This window comes from Martes martes (genome assembly GCF_963455335.1).
Source record: "Martes martes genome assembly, chromosome: 12".
In the NCBI taxonomy this organism is placed as follows: domain Eukaryota; kingdom Metazoa; phylum Chordata; class Mammalia; order Carnivora; family Mustelidae; genus Martes; species Martes martes.
This window is the reverse complement of record NC_137900.1, coordinates 60,321,468-60,341,468: the sequence shown is the minus strand read 5'-3', so window position 1 is coordinate 60,341,468 and position 20,001 is coordinate 60,321,468. Positions and strand designations below refer to the sequence as shown.

The following is a 20,001-nucleotide window of genomic DNA, read 5'->3' as shown; positions in this document are numbered from 1 at the left end:
TCCCAGTCCCTGGTCTTCTCCCACAAACACTCCCTTTTCCCTTGGGGCTGGGTGCAAAGGGACAATGTTGAGACTTTTTAAGGGACAAGCTTTAGGAAAGAAAGAAAAAACAAAACAAAACCAAGAAAATATCAAAACCTCAGGTCCAGAGTCTGTGCGTTCAACACCCAGCCCTGCTTTGTTTCCTTGCCTCCCTTCTAAGAAGCCACTGCCCTTCTTCACCCCCACCCAATTCCTTTGTTCACCTGCCCCCCAACCCGACCCCCTATGAGGGTGCATAAAACTCTCAGTACTGCAGGCTTTTCCAAAGGTGCACAAGCTTGGGATTGTCCCTCATCCTCACCCCCAGCCCTGGCTTCTCCCCTGTGCCTCCCCGACTCAGTTTGCTGGCACCAGCCCTGATGTTGGGACATAGGATGCCATGCCCAGCAGGGGACAGGATGGGATGAGGAAGGGGCTGATTGTCCAAAAGTGTGATCAGGAGGGAACAAGGGTGGACAAGGCCAGGGAAAGGCTGTGGAGAGGGAATCTAGGGCAGTTTGCAGAAGAGAAACAATGTGGTCCCAGATCCATCCTCCAAAGCACGGCCACATTCTCAGGAAGGGCTTTGGAGTGAGAACCTCCCTGTGTGTGAGACCCTCAGCAAGTCTGCAGGACTACTGCAGGAGCGGAGCTGGGTCTACCCTGAAAGCCTCCAAACTGACAGGGAAAAGAGCTCCACCAAATCAAAGGCTCCTTACCTGCTGGGAGCCCATACCTGCTGGGAACCCCAGGATGAGGAGCAAAGGCTCCACACTAGGACCCCCCCCAATATGATGGGGAGGATGGAGCTCCACTGTGGGAGATCCTCTGGGTTCAGGTGGGCACAGAAGAGCTCTGACAACACATGGATAAGCCCGTAGACGGAGCAGCACGGGCAGAGAAGAGCATAGGGCAAACCAGAGTAGATGATCAGGAAGACACGCATTTAGAGCCCAGCACAGCCCAAGTGCCTCTGGGACGCATGAGGGGGGAGCACAGGCAGGATGAAGGAACAGGCTTGAGTAGTGATCTAGTGAGACCTCCAGACTCAACCCCCATGTTCTGGACCTCAGTTTCCCATCCCCTGTCCCTCTAGCAGAGGCTCAGGGATGCAGTCTGCTTCACTGAACCCATTAGTCTGACACTTGCTGACGTCTTCCTGTTTTGTAGCTGGAAGTGACAGGGCAAAGCACTAAGCTGTGCAGTCACAGAAAGAGTCTAAGGGTGTGAAGGGACAGAGGGGAGAGTGTCAAGGGGAGAGTGTCAAGGGAAGAGTGTCAAGGGTGAAGGAGGAGACAGGTGGGAGCAGAGGTGCTCAGGGCAATGGCTGAGGCCATCACTTATGCTGACCTGCGGTTTGTGAAGGCTCCCCTGAAGAAGAGCGTCTCCAGCCGGTTAGGACAGGGTAAGGGTGGAAGGAGCATCTCCTTGATTTTGCATCCCTAAGCTCCCTCATGGCCCCACCCCCACCTCCACCTTTTCTCTCCTCTTCCAGACCCAGAGACTGATGAGGATGAGGAACTCACCTACGAGAATGTGCAAGTGCCCTCAGTCTCAGGTGGGCCCTTGAGCTTGGCTTCTTCTGGAGTAGGGGACAAAGGAGGTACGGAGACCCCAAAGGATATATGTTTGACGGGGTGGGGTGTGTGTGGGGTGTGTGGGGTGTGTGTGTGTGTGTCTTGAGCTGGGACTCTACGGTATTCTTGAGTGGGGGGGGGAGGGCGGTACACAATATCCCTGGGAAAGGAGAGGATGCTTAGGAAAGAGAAGAATGAGCCCTGGATAAATGGGAGTCAGGTAAGAATAAAGCTCCCAGGGGCAAGGTGGAAGTCCCAATGCGGAGACAAGGGCTCAGCGAGGAGACATGAAGGCAGCCCCCGTGGGGAGACGATTTCGAGAGGGAGTTACAGGACAGAGAAGAGGGTAGGAGAGAGGGATGAGGGCACTTTTGGGGAGAAGGTTTAGGGGTGCTGAGTAAAACCTACAGAGAGACCCAGGAGGGAGACCCGGAAGAGCAGTAAGACCCGGGAGAGACACAAGAGTCCCGGTGGAGATGCGGGACTCCGGGGAGTGCTAACGGGGTTCCAGAGCATCTCAGGAGGTCGCAGAAGGTATCTCGGGCCAGACTGGAGAGGGAGAGGTGGAGGCGGAGAGGGTGGAAAGAACGGGAATTTCCCGGGTCTTCCCCTCTTGGAAACCGGAGTCGCTGTGGGTCCTCAGGGCTCCAACCCGAGCAGCCAACTGCGTCCTGGAGCTCCGTGACGTCACCGGCTGCCGGGAGGCTCCTCGCGGGTGAGTCCCTCGCCCTCCTTGCGGCGCGCGCCCCCAGCGGCTCGGCTGGCGCTTCGGCGCGCGGGGCGGGGTCTCGGGCTGGGGGGCCCCCAGACTGCGCAGACCCTGCCCGGCCGCGCGGGCTGTTCACAGAGGGCGTGCTGGCGGGATCCCAGGGGCATGGTGCTGGGCCCTGCGTGTGCGTGTCCGGTACCGAGAGTGAGCCCGGGGAGCAGCCCTCTGGACTGCGCGGGCAGCCCCGAGAACCCTGCCCTGCCTCTTTGACCCCCATACCCAGATGTATCATTCCCACAGGTTGACCCAGATCCTCCCTCCTTCCCCTTTATGGTGGTCCCATTCACATACTCCCGTCCTCTGTCTCCGTTTGAGATTTAGCTCCCATCCTACCAGGTAGCGCCCCTCAATGCTTACCAGTAATGATCCAGCCCTTATTCTAGAACATCTTCCTTCTGCTACCTGCGGAAATTCACTAACCAACAAAACCCATCATACCTGCACCATATCCTCTGAGGGGTGCTCTTTCCCATGAATATCCCCCACCCACCCAGCCCCTCATTCTCTAAACTTTGCTGGGGCTCTCTGCCCTTCGTCCCACTGTCTCCCTAAGGCCGCCCAGCCTGTATGCAGTACATCTTTCTCGGCCTGCTGCTCACCTGCCTGCTGTTAGGGGTGGCCGCCATCTGCCTGGGAGTACGCTGTGAGTATGGCAGTCCCCCATTTCCCACTTACCCCAAGCCATTTTCTCCCCTACTCTTTACTGTCCCCAACAGCTGCCCTTTCCCTGGGCAGGGCCCAGAGTCACCACCACTATATCCTTAGCTTTTCAACTAGTTTCTAGTCGGGTCTATTTTAGAATGCTGTGTCTTCCTAATCCAGTACCTCCTAAAGCTTTAGGTAGTCAGCTCTTATATTTCAGCCTGTTTTGCAAAAATTTGCAAGAAACAGAAAAAGGACGGATGCTGAAGTCTCAGGGCGGCAGGGCATGGCTGAAGATGCCCTCCAAATCTCTCATTATGGCCAAACAGATCTGCAGGTGTCTCAGCAGCTCCAGCAAACGAACAGGCTTCTGGAAACCACTAACAGCAGCCTTCGACAGCAGCTCCACCTAACGATGACCCAGCTGGGGAAGAAGGAGGAGGATCTGCAGGGGTCCAGGAGGGAAGTAGCCCAGAGTCAGGAAGCACTACAGGAGAAACAGAGGGTTTGCCAGGCTACTCAAGAGCAGTTACAGGCCTGCCAGTCTGAGATGGAGAAGACAAAGGAGGACTTGCAAAGTAAGGAGGTGCAGAGGATGACCTTGGAGCAGAGGCTGAGCAACATGCGTGACACACTGAAGTCCTTATTCACGTGCCCCTTAGAAGGTATCCACTCCGGGAGACAAGGGTTGGGAGGGTTTCTGTAAGGGATGGATTGAAGTGAGGAGACACTCCTGGCAGGTGTCTGTCTGTCAGGGGGCCATTGAGTTGTGGAGGAAAGGGATAGTAAATGAGAGTGGTGGCCAATAGAGAGGAGGATCAAGCTGCATTCTGGATTTAGGGCGACTCACCCAGTTCTAAGGCAGATCCAATAGGAGGAAGGAGGGAGAAAGATGGCAATGCAGATCACACTGTCCAAAGCACCAAACTTAAGTCTCTGCCCTTGATATCAATGTCAAATGATCTGGGAAGCCCCTGAATTGGGATGTGGAACTGGTTGTTTGCACTTTTTTGTAAAGAGAGGGTCTATAGCTTTAATTATTTCTCACTACATCTGAGATTCCCCAAGGGTTAAGAAATCCTGATTACTGAGGTGCAGCGTGGCGGGTGGGGGGCGAGGCAGCTGAAGCTCTCAAGCGTGGGCAACACTCACAATGAGGTGGGTGGAGGTAAGGTGGGGGAGAGAGCTGGCGGGAAGAGTTCATCTATTTTGAAGGCAGGAGCCCAGGCAGTATGTGGGGATGAGGGAGGGAGCAACAGAAAAGGGGAGAGGCTGTGCAAGAAGCAGGCTGAGGTTCGGGGTGGGGAACCAGGCCCAAGGCGACCAGAATGTTTATGGCCTGGTTATCTACAGTCCAGGTTAGGCTCTGTCTAGCTCAGGGGGCATCCAGAGACTCCCCCAAGGCTTAAGATAGTGAGTTGATGTACAGACGCCCCCAGCCCTTGTGTCTTTAGCCTTCTCATTCCCTGTGACCCTCAGTCCCAGGCAGTGCTGCCACCCATTCCCTCAGCTGCACCCCAGACCCAAGCACTCTGAACTGTTCTGCTAGAAGGCTGGTTCCAGACCACTCTGACCACAGCTGCCTCCTCCAGTCTTTCCCCACACTTCTTCAAACTCACTGATGCCTCCAACTCACTGTCTCCCCTTTCCTCCCTTTGCCTTGGCTGTCACTTCTCTCTCTACCCATCTTGGCTTCTGGGGCCCATCACTTCAGCCACTCGCTGTTTTGTTCTGTTGTCCTTCTGGTGTACCAGAGGGGCAAGATCTCAAATCTGGATGAACTGCCCCCCCTGCCCCTGCCACACCCAGGTGTGCCATATTGTGCCATCATTCTGCTTCGTGCCACCAAAACTCTAGTCTCAACCTCAGCCCAATCCTCGGTACTGCCTGGCAGCTGTGCAGAACTCCTTACCCTACCACCCTGTCTCCCACTTGTAGCAGGTGCCCCACTCCATTTTCCACCACTGAGCCTATACATCCATTCACATTTTTGCTCACCCCCATTTTTTGCAAGGATCACTGTGACAGCTTGCTGCGTCATTTCTCCTAAACATCTCTCTCCCTCTCCCACCCATCCACTTGTCATGTGGAAGCCAGGGTAATTCTTTAAAAACAAAATCTGATCATGTCATTCCAGTTAATTAATTACATCAAAAATCATTGCATACATACTACATGTCCGAGCACTGTGTCCAAGCACTTGGGATATAGCCAGTGAACAAAACTTCTCTATGTAAAACGCTACATTGACTTACTCTTCCCTGTAACATAGAAAATTTAAAAAAAAAACCTTAGCCTGGCTTCCAAGGTCCCTGCCTACCTTTCAGCATACCACTTAGCCTCTCACCCTCTTCCATTTGGCTACACTGACTTTGTATTCCTTTAGTTGCCACAGGACAGAAACTCAAAACGGTACCTGGGTGAGGACATGAGACAATGTAGATGGGAGAGAGGGAGCTGGGGAAGGATCTTTGAGTGTCACAGGTAGGATTCCTGGAACAAAGCAGAGACAGGTGGGTTGGGATCAGGAGCGCAGATTGGTGTATGGGCTGTGAAAGAGGGATGTTTATTGCTTAGAGATAGCCAGGAACAGTGGAACAGAGAAGAGAGATTTTGGGGTGCAAGGGAGGGAAACAGAGAGAGTTCACATCAAGTGTCTGACAATTTCAGCAGAACAGGAACCAAGGTTTTTACTTGTGGAAGAGTGGAGAGAGGGAAGGAGGTGGCTAGTAGCGTGGAGGCTGTGGGCAAATTTTAAATATGCAGCGAGGAATGCTTTAGGGAGCGATTGAGATGATTATGAGGTTGATTGAACACTTATGGGTTGGGGGGGCGGCCCAGGTGAGGTCAGCCAAAGTGTAAGGGGGGGGGGACTGCAATCATTCAGAAATTGGGAATAGTACCACCACCCTATTAAAATAAACCTCCCAGACTGTTAAGGAGTGCTGTTGTGAATATTAAAGACTTTTACTAAATATGCATAGGAATGGCATTACCAGGGGAGGCCAAAGACAGATTGCAAAGGTGAAGGACTAGAAGCCAGTGAAGGTGCTGGGACTAGACCAAGGGGGGCACTGTTAGCAACCAGACTGAGGAATCATCACTTTTGTCTCAATGGGGAGATCTCCCTCCTGGGTCTGGGCTATGCTGTTACATTCTTTCTGGTTTATAGATTCCTGCTGTCCCATGGGATGGATACTGAATGAGAGGAGTTGCTTTTACATCTCATATGTGGAGAGAAGTTGGGAGGAGAGCCAAAACTACTGTCAATCTCTGTCCTCCAACCTGGCCACGTTCAGTGACATTTCTTCTTATTTTTCAGTAAGCATCCCCTTATTCGCAGACTGTAGCGGGTACTGTTGGGCGAAGGGATATGTGTCAGTGAGTCAGGAATGGCAGTGCACACAGGGCACGCATTCCTTTTCCGGCAGCTTCTCAGCACAGTGCTCCAGGTGGTCCCTACCAACTGGCTGGAGTTGGCACGAGAGTTGAAGCTCATGAACCATCTTTACTTGAACCTGTTTCTCATCTCAGCTTTCTAGTCAACTCTCCAGGGCTGCTTAACAGCGTCTTTGTCTCTCATGGCCTCTCAGGCAAAGGTCCCATATCTGGGGGGCTGGATTGTTGGGATTGACTCCTTATGACCAGAGCAGCCCATGGAATGACTCCTCTTTCAAAGGCTGGCAGAAATTCTTCACCAGCTGGGGGGTGAACTGAAGGGCGAGCCTGCATCTGCAAGGTGGCACTTGAAGGCCGCAGGGACGGGTCCCCAAGGAGCTGATGTCTTGTGCCAGTCAGAAACAGTCCTCTTGTCAAAGCCGAGACCTCCCTATAGTGCTCATTTTCTTCCATTGGCCCACATCCCTCCTCCCTACACCCCCCCCCCGCCCCTCGCACTGGAATATTTCTCATCATTCTCCACATACCTCTCCTCTGAATCTCCCCTCAGATTACATACTACAACAGCGCAATGAAGATGTTGACACAAATTAGTCCACCTGGTTCATTTTGGGCTAATCACAGCTTTGCTAAGAGGTGGCAGCAGGTTGACAGCAAACGAGGCCCTGGGTAAGTCTGTTAGGACTTCTGGGCATACTCAACCCCATAGCTCCTTCATATAGACATAGTAATGAGATTCTCCTCCTGCTCCCAAAGTTTTGGGAGGTCCTGCTCCCAAAATTCTTTCACAAGTCAGTATTGTAATTACCTACTTGTCTGTTTCCTTTACTTAAAACTCTTTAGGACAGCCTTCTTCTCTGGCACCTTTCCAGTACCTGGCAGTCCCAGGCACTTTTTTTTTTTTTTTTAAGTTACTAGGTTGGGACCTATGTTGTTTTTCTCTGAGGGAGAAGCTGAAGCTTTAGCTAGGACTTCACAGCTCATGAACCCCAGCATTCAACTTCCTATCCCTTGACAGGGCTACCCAAACTGAGATGGCACTTTCTCAGTCAGGGCCTCTTGGGGGCACTATAGGTACCTCCCGGAAGGCAACAGTGGGGCAACTTTGAAAATCAACTCCAGGAACCCTGAAACAGGCAGTCATCTCCTATGTTCCCCATGGAGTTTCCATCTTTAATATTTTGGGTGACTTTTTTCTTCCCCTGGTTCTAAAGCCTCTTTGAGTTAGAGTAGCCATCTGTCCCTGAACCATACCCAAACATGGCCTTAGGCAGGCAAAGCAAATTAGGACTTCATTGTGTTTAACGTAGGGCAAGGGGAGCAAGGGGAGCGAAGGCAGGGTGGGAGAGGAGAGGCAGGCCTTGTCCCAGTTCTACCTCACCAATCTTTAGGAATTATAGGCAAAGCTCAAGATGTTCTAAGGTACAAAGCAGTTGGCCAAGAATACAGCAGCATGACTGTACTTCTCTTCTTCCCTGCATCTGTGAGAGGACAGCTTTCAAGCACCCAGACAGGGACCACTTTTTGCCCTGAGTTGGGTAAGCATGACCACCCACTGAGGCATGGGAGTTGGCGAGCAGGGAGGGAGAGGAACTCAGAGCAGGGGCTCAGAAGCCAGAGGTAAAACTTATTCCTGAGAACGATGGTCACCTCTACAGTCTTCAGGGTCTTCATCTGCTTATGAAGGAGGTTGTTCAGCAGGAAAGTTCTGGAACTGAAGGGAGGCTGGGGGTTCGGCTGTCCAGGGAGGTAGGAGGAACTGGATGAATTTTCTTAGCAATAGTCTACTGCAGACCTCACTGGTGCTTTACTCTTACAGGTACTCATGCCAACAGAAGCCTGCACCCCTCACCCTAACTGCAGTTTGCAGGCCCAAAGATCATCTCCCTCTAGCATTCTCTCACTCTTGCCTGGGCAGTGCCTAGCCAAGGGCTGATCCATGCCCAACACTTCTAGCCAGTCTGTTGCCTGCTTGAAATCCTGCCCCAGAAGCTGGATTGTTCCTGGGAAACTGGTGAAGAAGTCACTAGAAGAGATTTTGGCCTCCCCAAGAACTTCCCATAGTGGCACTGTAGGGGGGTGGAGGAGGGCGCATGGGCTGAGTGGATAGGGGCAGCCCGGAGCCAGCCAGGCAGTTTTATTGAAATATTTTTAAATAATTTGCACGTGTTAGTCTCATGTGTCAGCAATGCTTTGTCTGGTTCAGTGATCGCCCATGGGAGAGCAGGCCCAGGGGCTAGACAGGAAATGTTCTGTCCCTTGAGTCCATGCTGAGGTTCCCCTACATGGGGAGAAGAGACGGTCAGCCCTGCTGGGGCTGGCACTGTCCAACATGTGTGCTCTGTCCTCACAGGGCATCCTGAAGGCCAAAGTTGGAGCCCAGAGACCACAGGCCCCACTGCTAAGAGCGCGCCCCGGGCAGCTGCAGGCCGGGTGTGGGAGGCTTGGCATGGTGCCCTCGGTGGCAGAGGAGACTGCCGGCCTCACAGTTCAGGTTGCGGTAGCGGGCAACAGCTGGTGTGGGGCGGGGGCACATGGATAGGAAGCCAAAGCTGAAAGGGCCAAGACAGCAGCCAGGGCAGGGCAGCCCCTCATCAGACTCCCGGGGAGCTGAAGGGGGCGGCGAGGGTTCTGTCCGCTCCAGGGCTGCCGCCCGGGGCAGGCTATGCTGGGCCCGGTTCCACGGCTCCCCAGCCCAGCCTTGTGGGGAGTTCACCACCACAGCTGGGGGGTTGTTGTTAAGGGCAGGTCCTGATCTAGGGGACCAGGGCTGGGAGGCCGAGGAACAAGTGCTGATGAAGTTGTCTGTGGCCACGGCCAGGGGCAGCTGGGGAGCTGGTCCTGGGGGTTCTGGCTCAGGGCTACTGCCCTCACACTCCATTCTTTCTTCAGCCGAGGGGCCCACACTGGGAGGGCCAGGACCTGGCAGTGCTGTCTCCATACGTCGGGGGAGCTCAGGGGATGACGGGAGCGAGCGGCAGCGACGGGCAGGTGTCCCAGGCTGGACGAGGGTCTCTGGAGTGGTCACCAAGGGCAGCTGCGAGGAGGGCAGTGGTGATGGTGGAACAAGAGGCAGGGGAGTAACTGGCTTGCTGGGTGTGTCCAACAGCTTGATCTTGCCTCCCCGGAGGTCTTCCCGGAGTGAGAAGGGATTGACTCGAGTCAGATTGTCCCCCCAGTTGGGGGGTGAGTCTGGTGATGGGGGCAGGAAGAGGTCTGACCGGCTTCGGGAAAGCCGGGGGTCTGGCCTGGGAAGGGTGGCAGAGGGACCCCCTCTTGAAACAGACCCTGTAGACAGAGAAGTCTGTGGTTACTGTTCTCAGCGTTGATCATGGCTCCTTGAGGCCTCATTATTCACCAGGAGGCTGGTGGGACTACAGCTTACAAAAGGGAGTCCCAATGGGTATTTTGGACAGGGGGAGATGTCACCTCTAGCCCTCCTTCACCTCTCCTTTCCTTCTTCCCCTCTCCTGGTTCTAGAATTTGAAAATATTTTATTTAAGATGTCCTTTCACACCCCCCCGCCCCAACCTTCTCAACTAATAAATACATTTAGTCTTAATCCCCTGAGTTCTAAGGAAGAGGCAAAAAGAGTTTAGTTGCATCAAGGTCATGCTCACTTACTCTGATTGTGTGTCAGGGAAGCTCTGGTGAGGGGGGCTGGCTCAGGCAGCTGCTCCAGGATCCATTCCAGATGCTGGGTGATTTCAGTGAAGGGAGCACGAGTGCTAGGTTCCATCTGATGGGTAGAGACAGGGATAGCTTCACTCAGTGCTCCAAAAGGGAATCCCTACATTTTCCTCCCACCACTTGAAGCAGGAAAGCTTTGCAGCTGATAGATGGGGGTGGTGGGCAGGGAGAGAGAGGCTCTTACACTGCAGCAGTGGATGGCCAGGAGCAGGAAGGGCAGTGGGCAGTCATCCCCTACCAGGGTCCGGAAAGCAGGCACATCCAGGCCAAAGTCCTACAGGGACAGAGAGAAGGGGCCTTCAAGTCAGCCTTCCTTGAGTTCTCCTTCTGACCCCCAATCAGGACCTTAACCTCCAGGGAACCCTCCTCAGTTATAAGCTGCCCAGTCTGGAGCTCCCCCTTTCCCAACTGGAGACATTATTCACCTCAGTTCGGGGTAGGTAATCTGGGTCCGCAGGTACTCGTGCAATGAGCTCACAGAGGACAATCCCAAAGGCAAAGACATCCGCCTGGGGGGAGGAGAGAATGTCAGTGGGAGGAACTGATGGTTTTCATGTCAGAATTTTGTCACAACATGTCAGAATTTGGGGGAAGTCATGATAGTTTCATGCACTGGAGGGGTCCCTATGAGGGGGCAAGGGGGAATTTGGGGGTCTCCTAAATATTCAATAAGGCTATTGAAGAACTTGGGATGGGGCCTTATGAAAGTATCTCAAGGGTCTCTGGAAGGCCTTGGAATCTGAAGGATTGATGTCTTACCTTCTCATCATACAGCTCACCCCGCAACACCTCTGGAGCCATCCAGTATGGGGAACCTACCACAGCCAATGGCTCCTTTCTTGCCCCTTCCCTGCAGGGGTAGGGGCAGAGTGATCAGAGACATCCCACTCAGATAACCCCCCTAAACAAAAGGGGATGAGGTCAGCCCCCTCCCCACTCCAAAGGATATGTCTCTGGGGGATTCATTTAGATAGGGACCCTCTAGAAAGTTTGGAGGGGCACAGGGGCATTCACCTCACCTATACACAGGAATCTTTTCAGCCAGCCCGAAGTCACCCACAACAGCCGTGAAGCCTCGGTCTTCCCGTCGGATCAGACAGTTCTGACATACATACAGCATCCCCACACACCCATCACCTTCCGTTTTCTGTTCTCCCAATATATACCCCAAAGCCCTGTCACTCGAGTAACTCCAATCCTGACCTCCCAGTTCTCCAATGTACCCCAATCTTTCAACCTCACCACTCCAAACATAGCATGGTACTCGGCCCCTCAGAGCTCCCCCTCACCCCAGTCCCCATTCTCCAGGGCCTTGCTACTCTGGATATCCTAACATGTCTACTATCCACACTCCAATCCACACTCAAATCCCCTTTCATGCCTCCACCCACCTGGCCAGCCTACCTTGGATGTTAGGTCTCGATGGAATACACCTTTGGCATGCAGGTACCGCAGGCCCCGGGCAATGTCCAGAGCCAGGCGGAGCCTGACTGGCCAGGACAGGGGTTCTGGGGAGCTGAGCAGCTGTTCCAGGGTCCCCCCATTCATATACTGGGGTATAGGGGGAGAAGGGGAATCAACGTCAAGGTTTCCGCCTGTACTCTAGGTCTCCCATTTATAGGCCAGGGGACACTAAGGAGGATCACAAAGGTCAGAAGGGGGAGTCTGTGCTCTAGAGTCTCCCACTCATGTTCTAGGGCTGTCCTTCCAAGACATGTGCAACTATTTAAATTATTAAGTTTAAATAAAATTAAACATTTAGTTCCTCAGTCATATTTCTACGGGTCATATTTCTACTGCTCCCTAGCCACATGTAGCTGCAGAACATTTTCATCACTGCAGAAACTTCTACTGGACAGCACTTGTTATAGCGCATATAGAGAATGTGACCAATGGAGGCATTTTATTTGTGGTTAGCCCAAAGGGAAGTTCAGGGAAGCCTCTCATGGGAGGGGGTCCTGCTGCCTTTCATTATTCCTCAGCAAATGCACCGGGCGCTGACACTCTCTCCCCTTGGTGGTGGTGGGGGTCCCCTCCTTCCTGGCCCATCCTCACCTCTGTAAGAGCGTGCAGCTGCCCCTGGTGCACACAGACCCCCATGAACCTGGAAGAGAATGAAGAAGATAGAAGGGTAGGTTTTAAGAGTCCAGGCCCCTCTGCAGTTCCCACTTTTCCCGCGGGATCTTTCCTTTTCTCCCAGCAAGCTTCTCAGCAAGCGGCTGGGGCCGCTCACCTTAGGATGTTGGGGTGTCGGAGCCGGTTCATCAGCTGCACCTCCCGTAGCGTGTTTCCCCGGTTACTGGGGAGTCTGTTCATTTTCAGCACCATGACTTGCCCTGACTGTCGGTGCCTAACCTGGGGGCGGCATAGGCTGGCGAGTCCCGGGCAGATCCGCCAGGTCGCGCGGGTCGTCCGGGTCTGGGCCCCCTAGCTCCAGCCTCGCGTCTAAGGCTCGGTCCCGCCCCTCTACCCTCGCTGCTGATCCTACCTTGTAGACCTCAGAGAAGAAGCCGGCCCCGATCTTCTCGGCGCAATGGAAATCGTCCACGCGCGCCAGGCTGGACACGGCGCTGCGGAGAGCCCGGTAGGAGGAGGGGCGGCCCCGGCCCGGGCCTGCACCCGTACCCCCCGGTCCCGGGGGCCCCTCCCCCGGCGCTTCTCCCGGCCCTGGCCCAGGGCCCCGCAGTGGGGGCCGTTCCCCGGCCATGGCCGGGCCCCCAGCCCGGGCCTGCCTCACATGGCAGGGTCCCCGGGGCCCGGGCAGGCCGCACTTGCCATGGGCGTGCGCTGAGCCCGATCCGGGACGCCGGAGCTCCCGCTCCCGCCCTGGAGAATGGAAGATCCGCGGCAGATCTTGGGCCCGCCCCCGCCGCGCCGGTTTGCAGGGCCCGGGTAGACGCCGCTCCGCTTGGCTCTGCGCAGGGCCTGGGCCTGGGCCTGGGCCGGGCGGTGGCGGTGGCTCTCCTGGGCGCCGGCGGGCAGGCGGGCGGGCTCCCCGCAGGCGGAGGCGGGCGGGCGGGCGGGCGGGCGACCGCTGCTCCGCTTCGCCGCTGGGGCTCAGGCTCCGCGGCCTGCCGGGGGCGGGGCTGAACCGGGCCTCTGCTTAACTCCTTCCAGCCCGGCCCACCGGCAGCGGCCACGCCCCCTCAGGTACGCAACCCCCAACCGGTGGCCGCGACACCCGAGGCGAGTGGGTCTGGGACGTCGGGGCCAAATAAGTTCAGGCCCAAGCTGAATAACTGAAGGAAATTATGGGCTGATTGTGCGTACGCGCAGCTCAAACGTCTTTTAGATGCCCTGGGAGTCCTTTCTCTCCTTCCACCCTCAGGCCACTGTCTGAGGAAAGCCGGGCTCAGGAAGCCGCCGGATTCCTGGGCTCCGACGGCCAGCAGGGCAGAAAAGTAGACCCTTCACGGCCAGCCACAATCGGAGGTAGCCCAGCAACCTGCCTACCTGCCCGGCCTCCGCTCTGGCCCAGCCTGCCCATTTCCCAGGTCTCCACCCCTACACCTCTGGATTCCCTGACACTTTCCCCTTCTCGAGCGGTGGTGATGCCTCAGGCCTATACAGTGAGCCCGCGGCCCGCCCGTCCCTGGTGTGGCCCCACACCTCCTTACTCCATCCCGCCTCCCTCGAATAAAGTTCAAAGGAAGAAAGGTGTATCCGCCCGGTGACCACCCAGCCTGAACCTTCCTCTTACTTTTTCCTCCAAACAGCCCTATCTCTCTGCAGAGAAGCCTCCACCTGCCCGGAAGCCCCGCCTTCCGTGGGATTCCACCCCCTCGGCAAAAACCCGCCCCTCCGGGAGACTTCCCTTCGGAGACCCCTCTCCTCCTTAGTGAGACCCTCGCTTCAGAGGGACCATTCCTCAATGAGATACTGCCACCGTCAATGTGTGCCAGAACCCCTCAATGCGACACCCTTCTTCTGTCTGTTCCTCCCACACAATGAGACCCCACCTCTCAGAGTGACTCCACGGGTCATTGTGACCCCGCCTTTCAACGTGACTCCTCCCCTCAGTGTGGCCCAGCCCTTATCAGTGTGATCCCTCTCAGGAGGTTCCGCTCTCCACCTCGTAGGAATCCGGTCTGCCCCCTCAGGCTGGAGGAGGAGCTGCAGCTGGTCTCTTTTAAGGGGGCGCTGGGCCCGGAATGCGCACGCGCTGCGCACAGTCGTCCCCAACGCTTCCGGTTCTCCGCTGGCGAAATAGCCAATTATCGCCAGGGATGAGTGACGTCTCTCGATCTGACGGTTGCCTCCGGGGCAAGCTATTGTGGGCGGCACTGAGCAGCTCGCCACCTAGCGGCGGAATGGAGGGCGGCGGGAGTGGGCGCTGCAAGTCTCCGGAGCCAAACGTGATCGGACAGAGCTTGAGGGAACAAGGCTGAGTTCTTATCAAAAATTCTCACTCAAGGCTGAATTCTTTTTTTAAAAAATTCTCAAGTACTGCATTTCTATTTTTGTGGAAAGATGGAAATGAAATTTATACGAGCCCAGTCCGCATCCGTGTGGGTGCTCGCCTTCTGACAAGAATTCTGTTTATGAGAGTTGGAGCCGAGTTCTATTTAATTGTCCAATTTTATTGAGTAGAGAAAAAACAGTCTTAGATTACAAACGTGCCTCAGGGTGGAGAGAAGGCTAGAGGCTGTGCCCATTCACTGTGCAACTGAAGGTTTCTCACAGGTTTGGAAAGAGAATGGGTGAGATTCACGGTAGTTCTAGAGCCCGTGGAGCCAGGCCAGTCTTGAGAACAACATATGCCTGGGCTTTGTGCCTCATACTCATTCTTCCAGAGACCGTTCGGTCTCAGCAAAACAAACTCATTCATTACCTTAATGTTAGCATCCACAACTACTTAATTTGTAAGTTTGGTTTCTATAGTTGTTTGAGATCTATAAACACTAGCTGTTTATGCTTCATTTTGTTAAAATAATATTATAATAGATAACTTAATTCACATATATCTGATCTTTTATCTAAATTTGAAAATTTAGAGAAAGCATATGAGCAGACGGGGGCATAGGGAGGGGGAGAGAGAATCTTAAGCAGGCTCCATGCTCAGTGTGGAGCCTCATGGGGGCTCAATCTCACGTCGCTGAGATCAGGACCTGAGCGGAAATCAAGAGTTGGATGCTTGACTGACTGAGCCACCCTGGCACTCTGAGGGTTTTTTTAAAATACCCCTTTGTGGTTTGTAGTACCACGGTGAACTCATAGTTTAACATAAGTATGATGTGTCTCAATTGTTGGCTGTTTTTATCATTTTTAAATTGTCCCGTTTGGGCCAGTGGGAGTGAGTCCTTTTGACACAACCCTTAAGGTTTCTTCCTATTTGATATGGTAAAATGTTCCAGGCTCATTTTGTGCACTCCTAGACTAGAGCTGGTATCAGCTATTTTTTCCAATGATTCATAGTTGCTTTTAGTTAGAAATGGTATTTAGAGACCACAGTTTGGCTACTAGGAATATAAGATTATTTGGTCTAGGAAGAGCAGTTTTGTGAATACAGTCAATTACGTATTCTTCTCAAAACAGTCCCCTCTACTATCTATTTATTCTGAAAATTCAAACATGAAGAAAAGTTGAAGAAATGTACAGTGAATACCTGTGTACCTTCATTTAGGCTCAACAATTGTTCACATTTTGCTGTTTGTTCTCTTTGTGTGTCTCTAATGTGGTATAAGATGTATGATCTGACAGAATATAATACATTTTTATTGTAGCATTTTTTAAAAGATTTTATTTATTTACTTGGCAGACAGAGATCACAAGTAGGCAGAGAGGCGGCAGAGAGAGAGGGGGAAGCAGGCTCCCTGCTGAGCAGAGAGCCTGATGCCGGGCTCAATCCCAGGATCCTGGGATCACGACCTGAGCTGAAGGCAGAGCTTTAACCCACTGAGCCACCCAGGTGCCTCTTATTGTAGCATTTGAAAATAACTTGTAGACATCATGGCACTTCATTAGCATTGTCTCCTAAGGTCATTTCTGTGTAACCAAAATACCATTATCACATCTTGAATTACTTTCTTCATTTAATTTCTTGATTCTCCTCATATTTTATTGGCTCTTTCTTCTAGGTCTCTTTTGCTGGTCTTTTAGATCTTCCTGATCTCTAAGCAGTGACATATCCAGGGCTCCATCATTGGACATCTGCTCTTCTTTCTACACACTTATGTGGCAGGTCATTCCATTAACTCCATGGCTTTAAATACTATTCATATGCTAATAACTCCCATTTTTCTCTCCCACCTTTCCTCTGAACTCAGCTCCTATAATCAGTTGCTTACTCATCAGCTCCAGTTGGATATCTTTTTTTTTTTTTAAGATTTTATTTATTTGAGACAGAGACTGAGAGTGAGTGCACAAGTTGGGGGAGGGGCAGAGGGAGAGGGTCAAATGTGGTATAAGATGAGTAGGGAGCCTGATACGGGGCTCAATCCCAGAACCCTGAGATCATGACCTGAGCCAAAGGCAGATGCTCAACCAACTGAGCCACCCAGGCACCCCATATCTTTTTAAATTTAATTAATTAATTAATTAATTAATTTTTTAAGAATGTATTTATTTATTTGACAGACAGAGATCACAAGTAGGCAGAGAGGCAGGCAGGTGGGGGGGGGGGGACAGACTCCCTGCCTAGCAGAGAGCCTGATGTGGGGCTCGATCCCAGGACCCCAGGATCACGACCCAAGCTGAAGGCAGAGGCTCTAACCCACTGAGCCACCCAGGTGCCCCTCTTTTATTTTTTTTTAAAGATTGATTTATTTGTTTTAGAGAGAGCGCTTGTGTACTTGTGCCTGGTGGGGAGGAGCAGAGGGAGAGAATCTCCAGCAGACTTCTTGCTGAGCACGGGAGTGGGACATGGGTCTCAATCCTATGTCCCATGATATCATGACCTGAGCCGAAACCAAGAGTTGGACACTTAACCAACTGAGCCACCCATGTGCCCCCTCCAGTTGGATATCTAATTGGCTTTTCTTTTTTTAAAAATATATTTTATTTATTTATTTGACAGAGATCACAAGTAGGCAGAGAGGCAGGTAGAGAGAGAGGAGGAAGCAGGCTCCCCGTGGAGCAGAGAGCCCAATGTGGGGCTTGATCCCAGGACCCTGGGATCATGACCTGAGCTGAAGGCAGAGGCTTTAACCCACTGAGCCACCCAGGCGCCCCTCTAATTGGCTTTTCAAAATCAATGGGTACAAAACGGAACTCTTGAATCTTGTACCTCTTTCCCAGTTTTTCTCTAAGGCTTTCCCATCTCAATAAATTTAATCCATTAGGTGCTCAGGCAAGACAATTCAGAGTTAGCCTTGACTTTTCTTTTTCTCTACCCCATATTCAGCATATCAACAAATCGTGTCTGCTAAATGTTTGAAATCTATCCATATCTTGATCACTTCTGACATTTCCATTGTCTGTGACCCAATTAAGCCACCTCTGCCTCTTGCCTGGGTTGTTGCAATAGCCTCCTTTTTGGTCTCTCTGCTTATGCGTCTGTCTCCCTATAACCTCTTGTGTGTGCAGCAGCCAGAATACTCCTATTTAAAGTGCAAGTCAGTTCATTTTCTTTTTCTGCTCAAAATCTTCTGTTATCTCATTCAGAATCAAAATCCGAATCTTTACTATTGGGATGCCTGGATGGCTCAGTCAGGTAAGCATCTGCCTTCCGCTCAGGTCATGATCCCAGAGTCCTGGGATTGAGTCCCACATCAGGCTCCTTGCTCAGCAGGGAACCTGCTTCTCTCTCTGCCTGATGCTCCCCCTGTTCATGCTCTCTCTCTCTCCCCCTCCCTCTTTCTCTCTCTGACGAATAATAAATAAATCTTCAAAACAAAACAAAACAAAACAAACCCCAAAATCTTTACTATAGTTTTTTTTCTTCTAATATTTATAGCTTTGGTTTCTGTTCTTTTGCTTGAGACCTTCAGTGTAATGTTGAGTGAAGTAATGGCAGTAGACACCTGTATCTTGTTCCTGATCTTTAAAAGAATGCTTTTGATTTTTCACTATCAAGTTTCATCTTTACTGTGGGGTTTTTTGTAGCTATGTATATCTGTTCTTTTTCTTTTTTTTAAGATTTTTATTTATTTATTTATTTATTTGACACAGAGAGAGAGAGAGAGAGACAGCGAGAGAGGGAACAAAAGCAGGGGTGGGGGTGGGAGAGGGAGAAGCAGGCTAACCGCTGAGCAGGGAGCCCGATGCAGGGCTCCTTCCCAGTACCCTGAGATCATGACCTGAGCTGAAGGCAGATGTTTAACAACTGAGCCACCCAGGCACCCCCACCTGTTAGTTCTTAGCACAAAAGTGGCATATAACTAATCACATCCAGTGGCATAGGGGCATCTGTGTGGTTCAGTCAGTTAAGTATCCAAATCTTGATTTCACCCTGTGACAGACTTCCCACTCAGCAGGGAGTCTGTTTGTCTCCTCTCCCTCTGTTCTTCCCCCTGCTTACACTCTCTTTTTCTCAAATAAGTAAATAAATCTCTAAGAAAAACTTTTTTTTTGAGAAAGAGAGAAAGTGCAAGCAGGGTGAAGGGTAGAGGGAGAGAGAGAGAATTTCAAGCAGGCTTCGTGCTCAGTGCAGAGCCTGATGAGGGGCTCAGTCTCAGGGCTCATGACTTGAGCCAAAATTAAGAGTCAGACACTCAACCAACTGAACCACCCAGGTGCCCCAATAAATAAATCTTAAAAAAACAAAACAAAACAAAACACAAAAACCTGGGGCGCCTGGGTGGCTCAGTTGGTTGGGTGTCTGCCTTTGACATGGGTCATCCCAGGGTCCTGGGATCAAGCCCCATGTCAGGCTCCCTGCTCAGTGGGAAACTTGCTTCTCCCTTTCCCACTCCCCCTGCTTGTGGTCCCTCTCTCGCTGTCTGTCTCTCTGTCAAATAAATAAATAAAATCTTAAAAAAAAAACAGTTGCATAAAACAACAATTACTAATTCTCCTAAATCCATGGGTTGACTGGGGTCAGCATTCTAAACTAGGACTGGCTAGAGTGTTTTGCTTGTGCCATCTGTCTCTCTTCCTGGGACCACCTGGATAGCCTAGGCATGTTCATGGTGATGGAAGAAAGGTAAGAGGACAAGTACGGTTTTGCAACTGCTTCCATGTCTCTGGGTCCTAACTTGTCTGTCAACATTCCAGTGGCCAAAGCAAGTCATATGACCAAGCCCAAAGTATACTCTGTCTAGAGTGGGGATGGTAGGAAGGGAGAAAAGATTTCTATGCAATGATATAATACATTAATTAATTTTCTAAAATTAAACTAACTTTGCATTTATAGAATAAGTCTAACTTGATCTTGATGTTTTTTCTTCTTCTTCCCCTCTTCCCCCTTCTCCTTCCTATCTTTCCTCCTCTTCCTTCTACATTATTAGACTTGGGTGTTTTTTTGTTTTTTGGGGGGGGGTATTTTACAATTTAATTTTTTATTAGTTTTATATTGAAATATAATTGAAATACCATATAATTCACCCATTTAAAGTGTAAAATTCAGTGTTTTTTCTTGTATTCACTGAGTTTTGCAACTATCATCACAATCAATTCTTGAGTATTTTCATCATTCCAAGAAGAAACCTCATATCCATTGGCAGTCACTCCCTACATCCCCCTCTGACTCCTTCTCCCATAGTCCTAGGCAACCATTAGTTAAAACTTTCTCATTGTGCAGGTTTGCTTCTTCTGGACACTTCTATGTGGAATTGTACAATATATGGGCTCTTGTATCTTGCTTTCACTCAGCCTAGTGTTTTCAAGGTTCATCCATGTGCTAGCATGTATCAATACTTCATTCTTTTTTATTGCCAAGTAATATTCCATTGTGTGACTGTGCCATGTTTATCTGTTCATCAGCTGATTGTCATTTGGGTTATTTCCACTTTTTGGCTGTTATGA

General features: G+C 51.6%; 2 protein-coding genes across 4 annotated transcripts; one reads left to right on the top strand and one right to left on the bottom strand.

Moving 5' to 3' along the window:
* The first annotated feature begins 1,209 nt into the window (after positions 1 to 1,209).
* Positions 1,210 to 8,565, top strand: CD72 (CD72 molecule). Of its 2 annotated transcripts, none has more exons than XM_080820099.1 (9): positions 1,210 to 1,426; positions 1,517 to 1,624; positions 2,242 to 2,313; positions 2,921 to 3,010; positions 3,339 to 3,674; positions 6,182 to 6,330; positions 6,959 to 7,077; positions 7,800 to 7,946; positions 8,228 to 8,565. In XM_080820099.1, the coding sequence occupies exons 1-8, from the start codon at positions 1,345 to 1,347 to the stop codon at positions 7,939 to 7,941; spliced, it is 1,098 nt and encodes a 365-aa protein (XP_080676225.1). In that variant the 5' UTR covers positions 1,210 to 1,344; the 3' UTR covers positions 7,942 to 7,946; positions 8,228 to 8,565. The 2 variants fall into 2 exon arrangements, with proteins under 2 accessions (XP_080676225.1, XP_080676226.1); XM_080820100.1 differs by having other exon boundaries at positions 7,809 to 7,946; positions 8,228 to 8,561.
* Positions 8,532 to 13,196, bottom strand: TESK1 (testis associated actin remodelling kinase 1). 2 transcript variants are annotated; one of them, XM_080820098.1, is made up of 10 exons: positions 12,587 to 13,196; positions 12,332 to 12,453; positions 12,154 to 12,202; positions 11,503 to 11,649; positions 11,118 to 11,245; positions 10,858 to 10,948; positions 10,524 to 10,607; positions 10,283 to 10,372; positions 10,033 to 10,147; positions 8,532 to 9,696 (listed from the first exon to the last, which is right to left on the bottom strand). In XM_080820098.1, exons 1-10 carry the CDS (start codon positions 12,803 to 12,805, stop codon positions 8,810 to 8,812), a joined length of 1,932 nt encoding a protein of 643 aa, XP_080676224.1. In that variant the 5' UTR covers positions 12,806 to 13,196; the 3' UTR covers positions 8,532 to 8,809. The 2 variants fall into 2 exon arrangements, with proteins under 2 accessions (XP_080676224.1, XP_080676223.1); XM_080820097.1 differs by having other exon boundaries at positions 11,118 to 11,200; positions 12,587 to 12,934.
* Between the last annotated feature and the right edge of the window lie 6,805 nt (positions 13,197 to 20,001).

Coding starts and splice junctions, on each gene's coding strand:
- CD72 (XM_080820099.1), top strand. CDS start 1,345: ATGGCTGAGGCCATCACTTATGCTGACCTGCGGTTTGTGAAGGCTCCC. Junction 2,314..2,920: donor TGCCGGGAGGCTCCTCGCGG/GTGAGTCCCTCG, acceptor TGTCTCCCTAAG/GCCGCCCAGCCTGTATGCAG. Junction 3,011..3,338: donor CATCTGCCTGGGAGTACGCT/GTGAGTATGGCA, acceptor ATGGCCAAACAG/ATCTGCAGGTGTCTCAGCAG.
- TESK1 (XM_080820098.1), bottom strand. CDS start 12,805: ATGGCCGGGGAACGGCCCCCACTGCGGGGCCCTGGGCCAGGGCCGGGA. Junction 12,203..12,331: donor CGACACCCCAACATCCTAAG/GTGAGCGGCCCC, acceptor ATTCTCTTCCAG/GTTCATGGGGGTCTGTGTGC. Junction 10,148..10,282: donor TGGCCATCCACTGCTGCAGT/GTAAGAGCCTCT, acceptor TCTACCCATCAG/ATGGAACCTAGCACTCGTGC.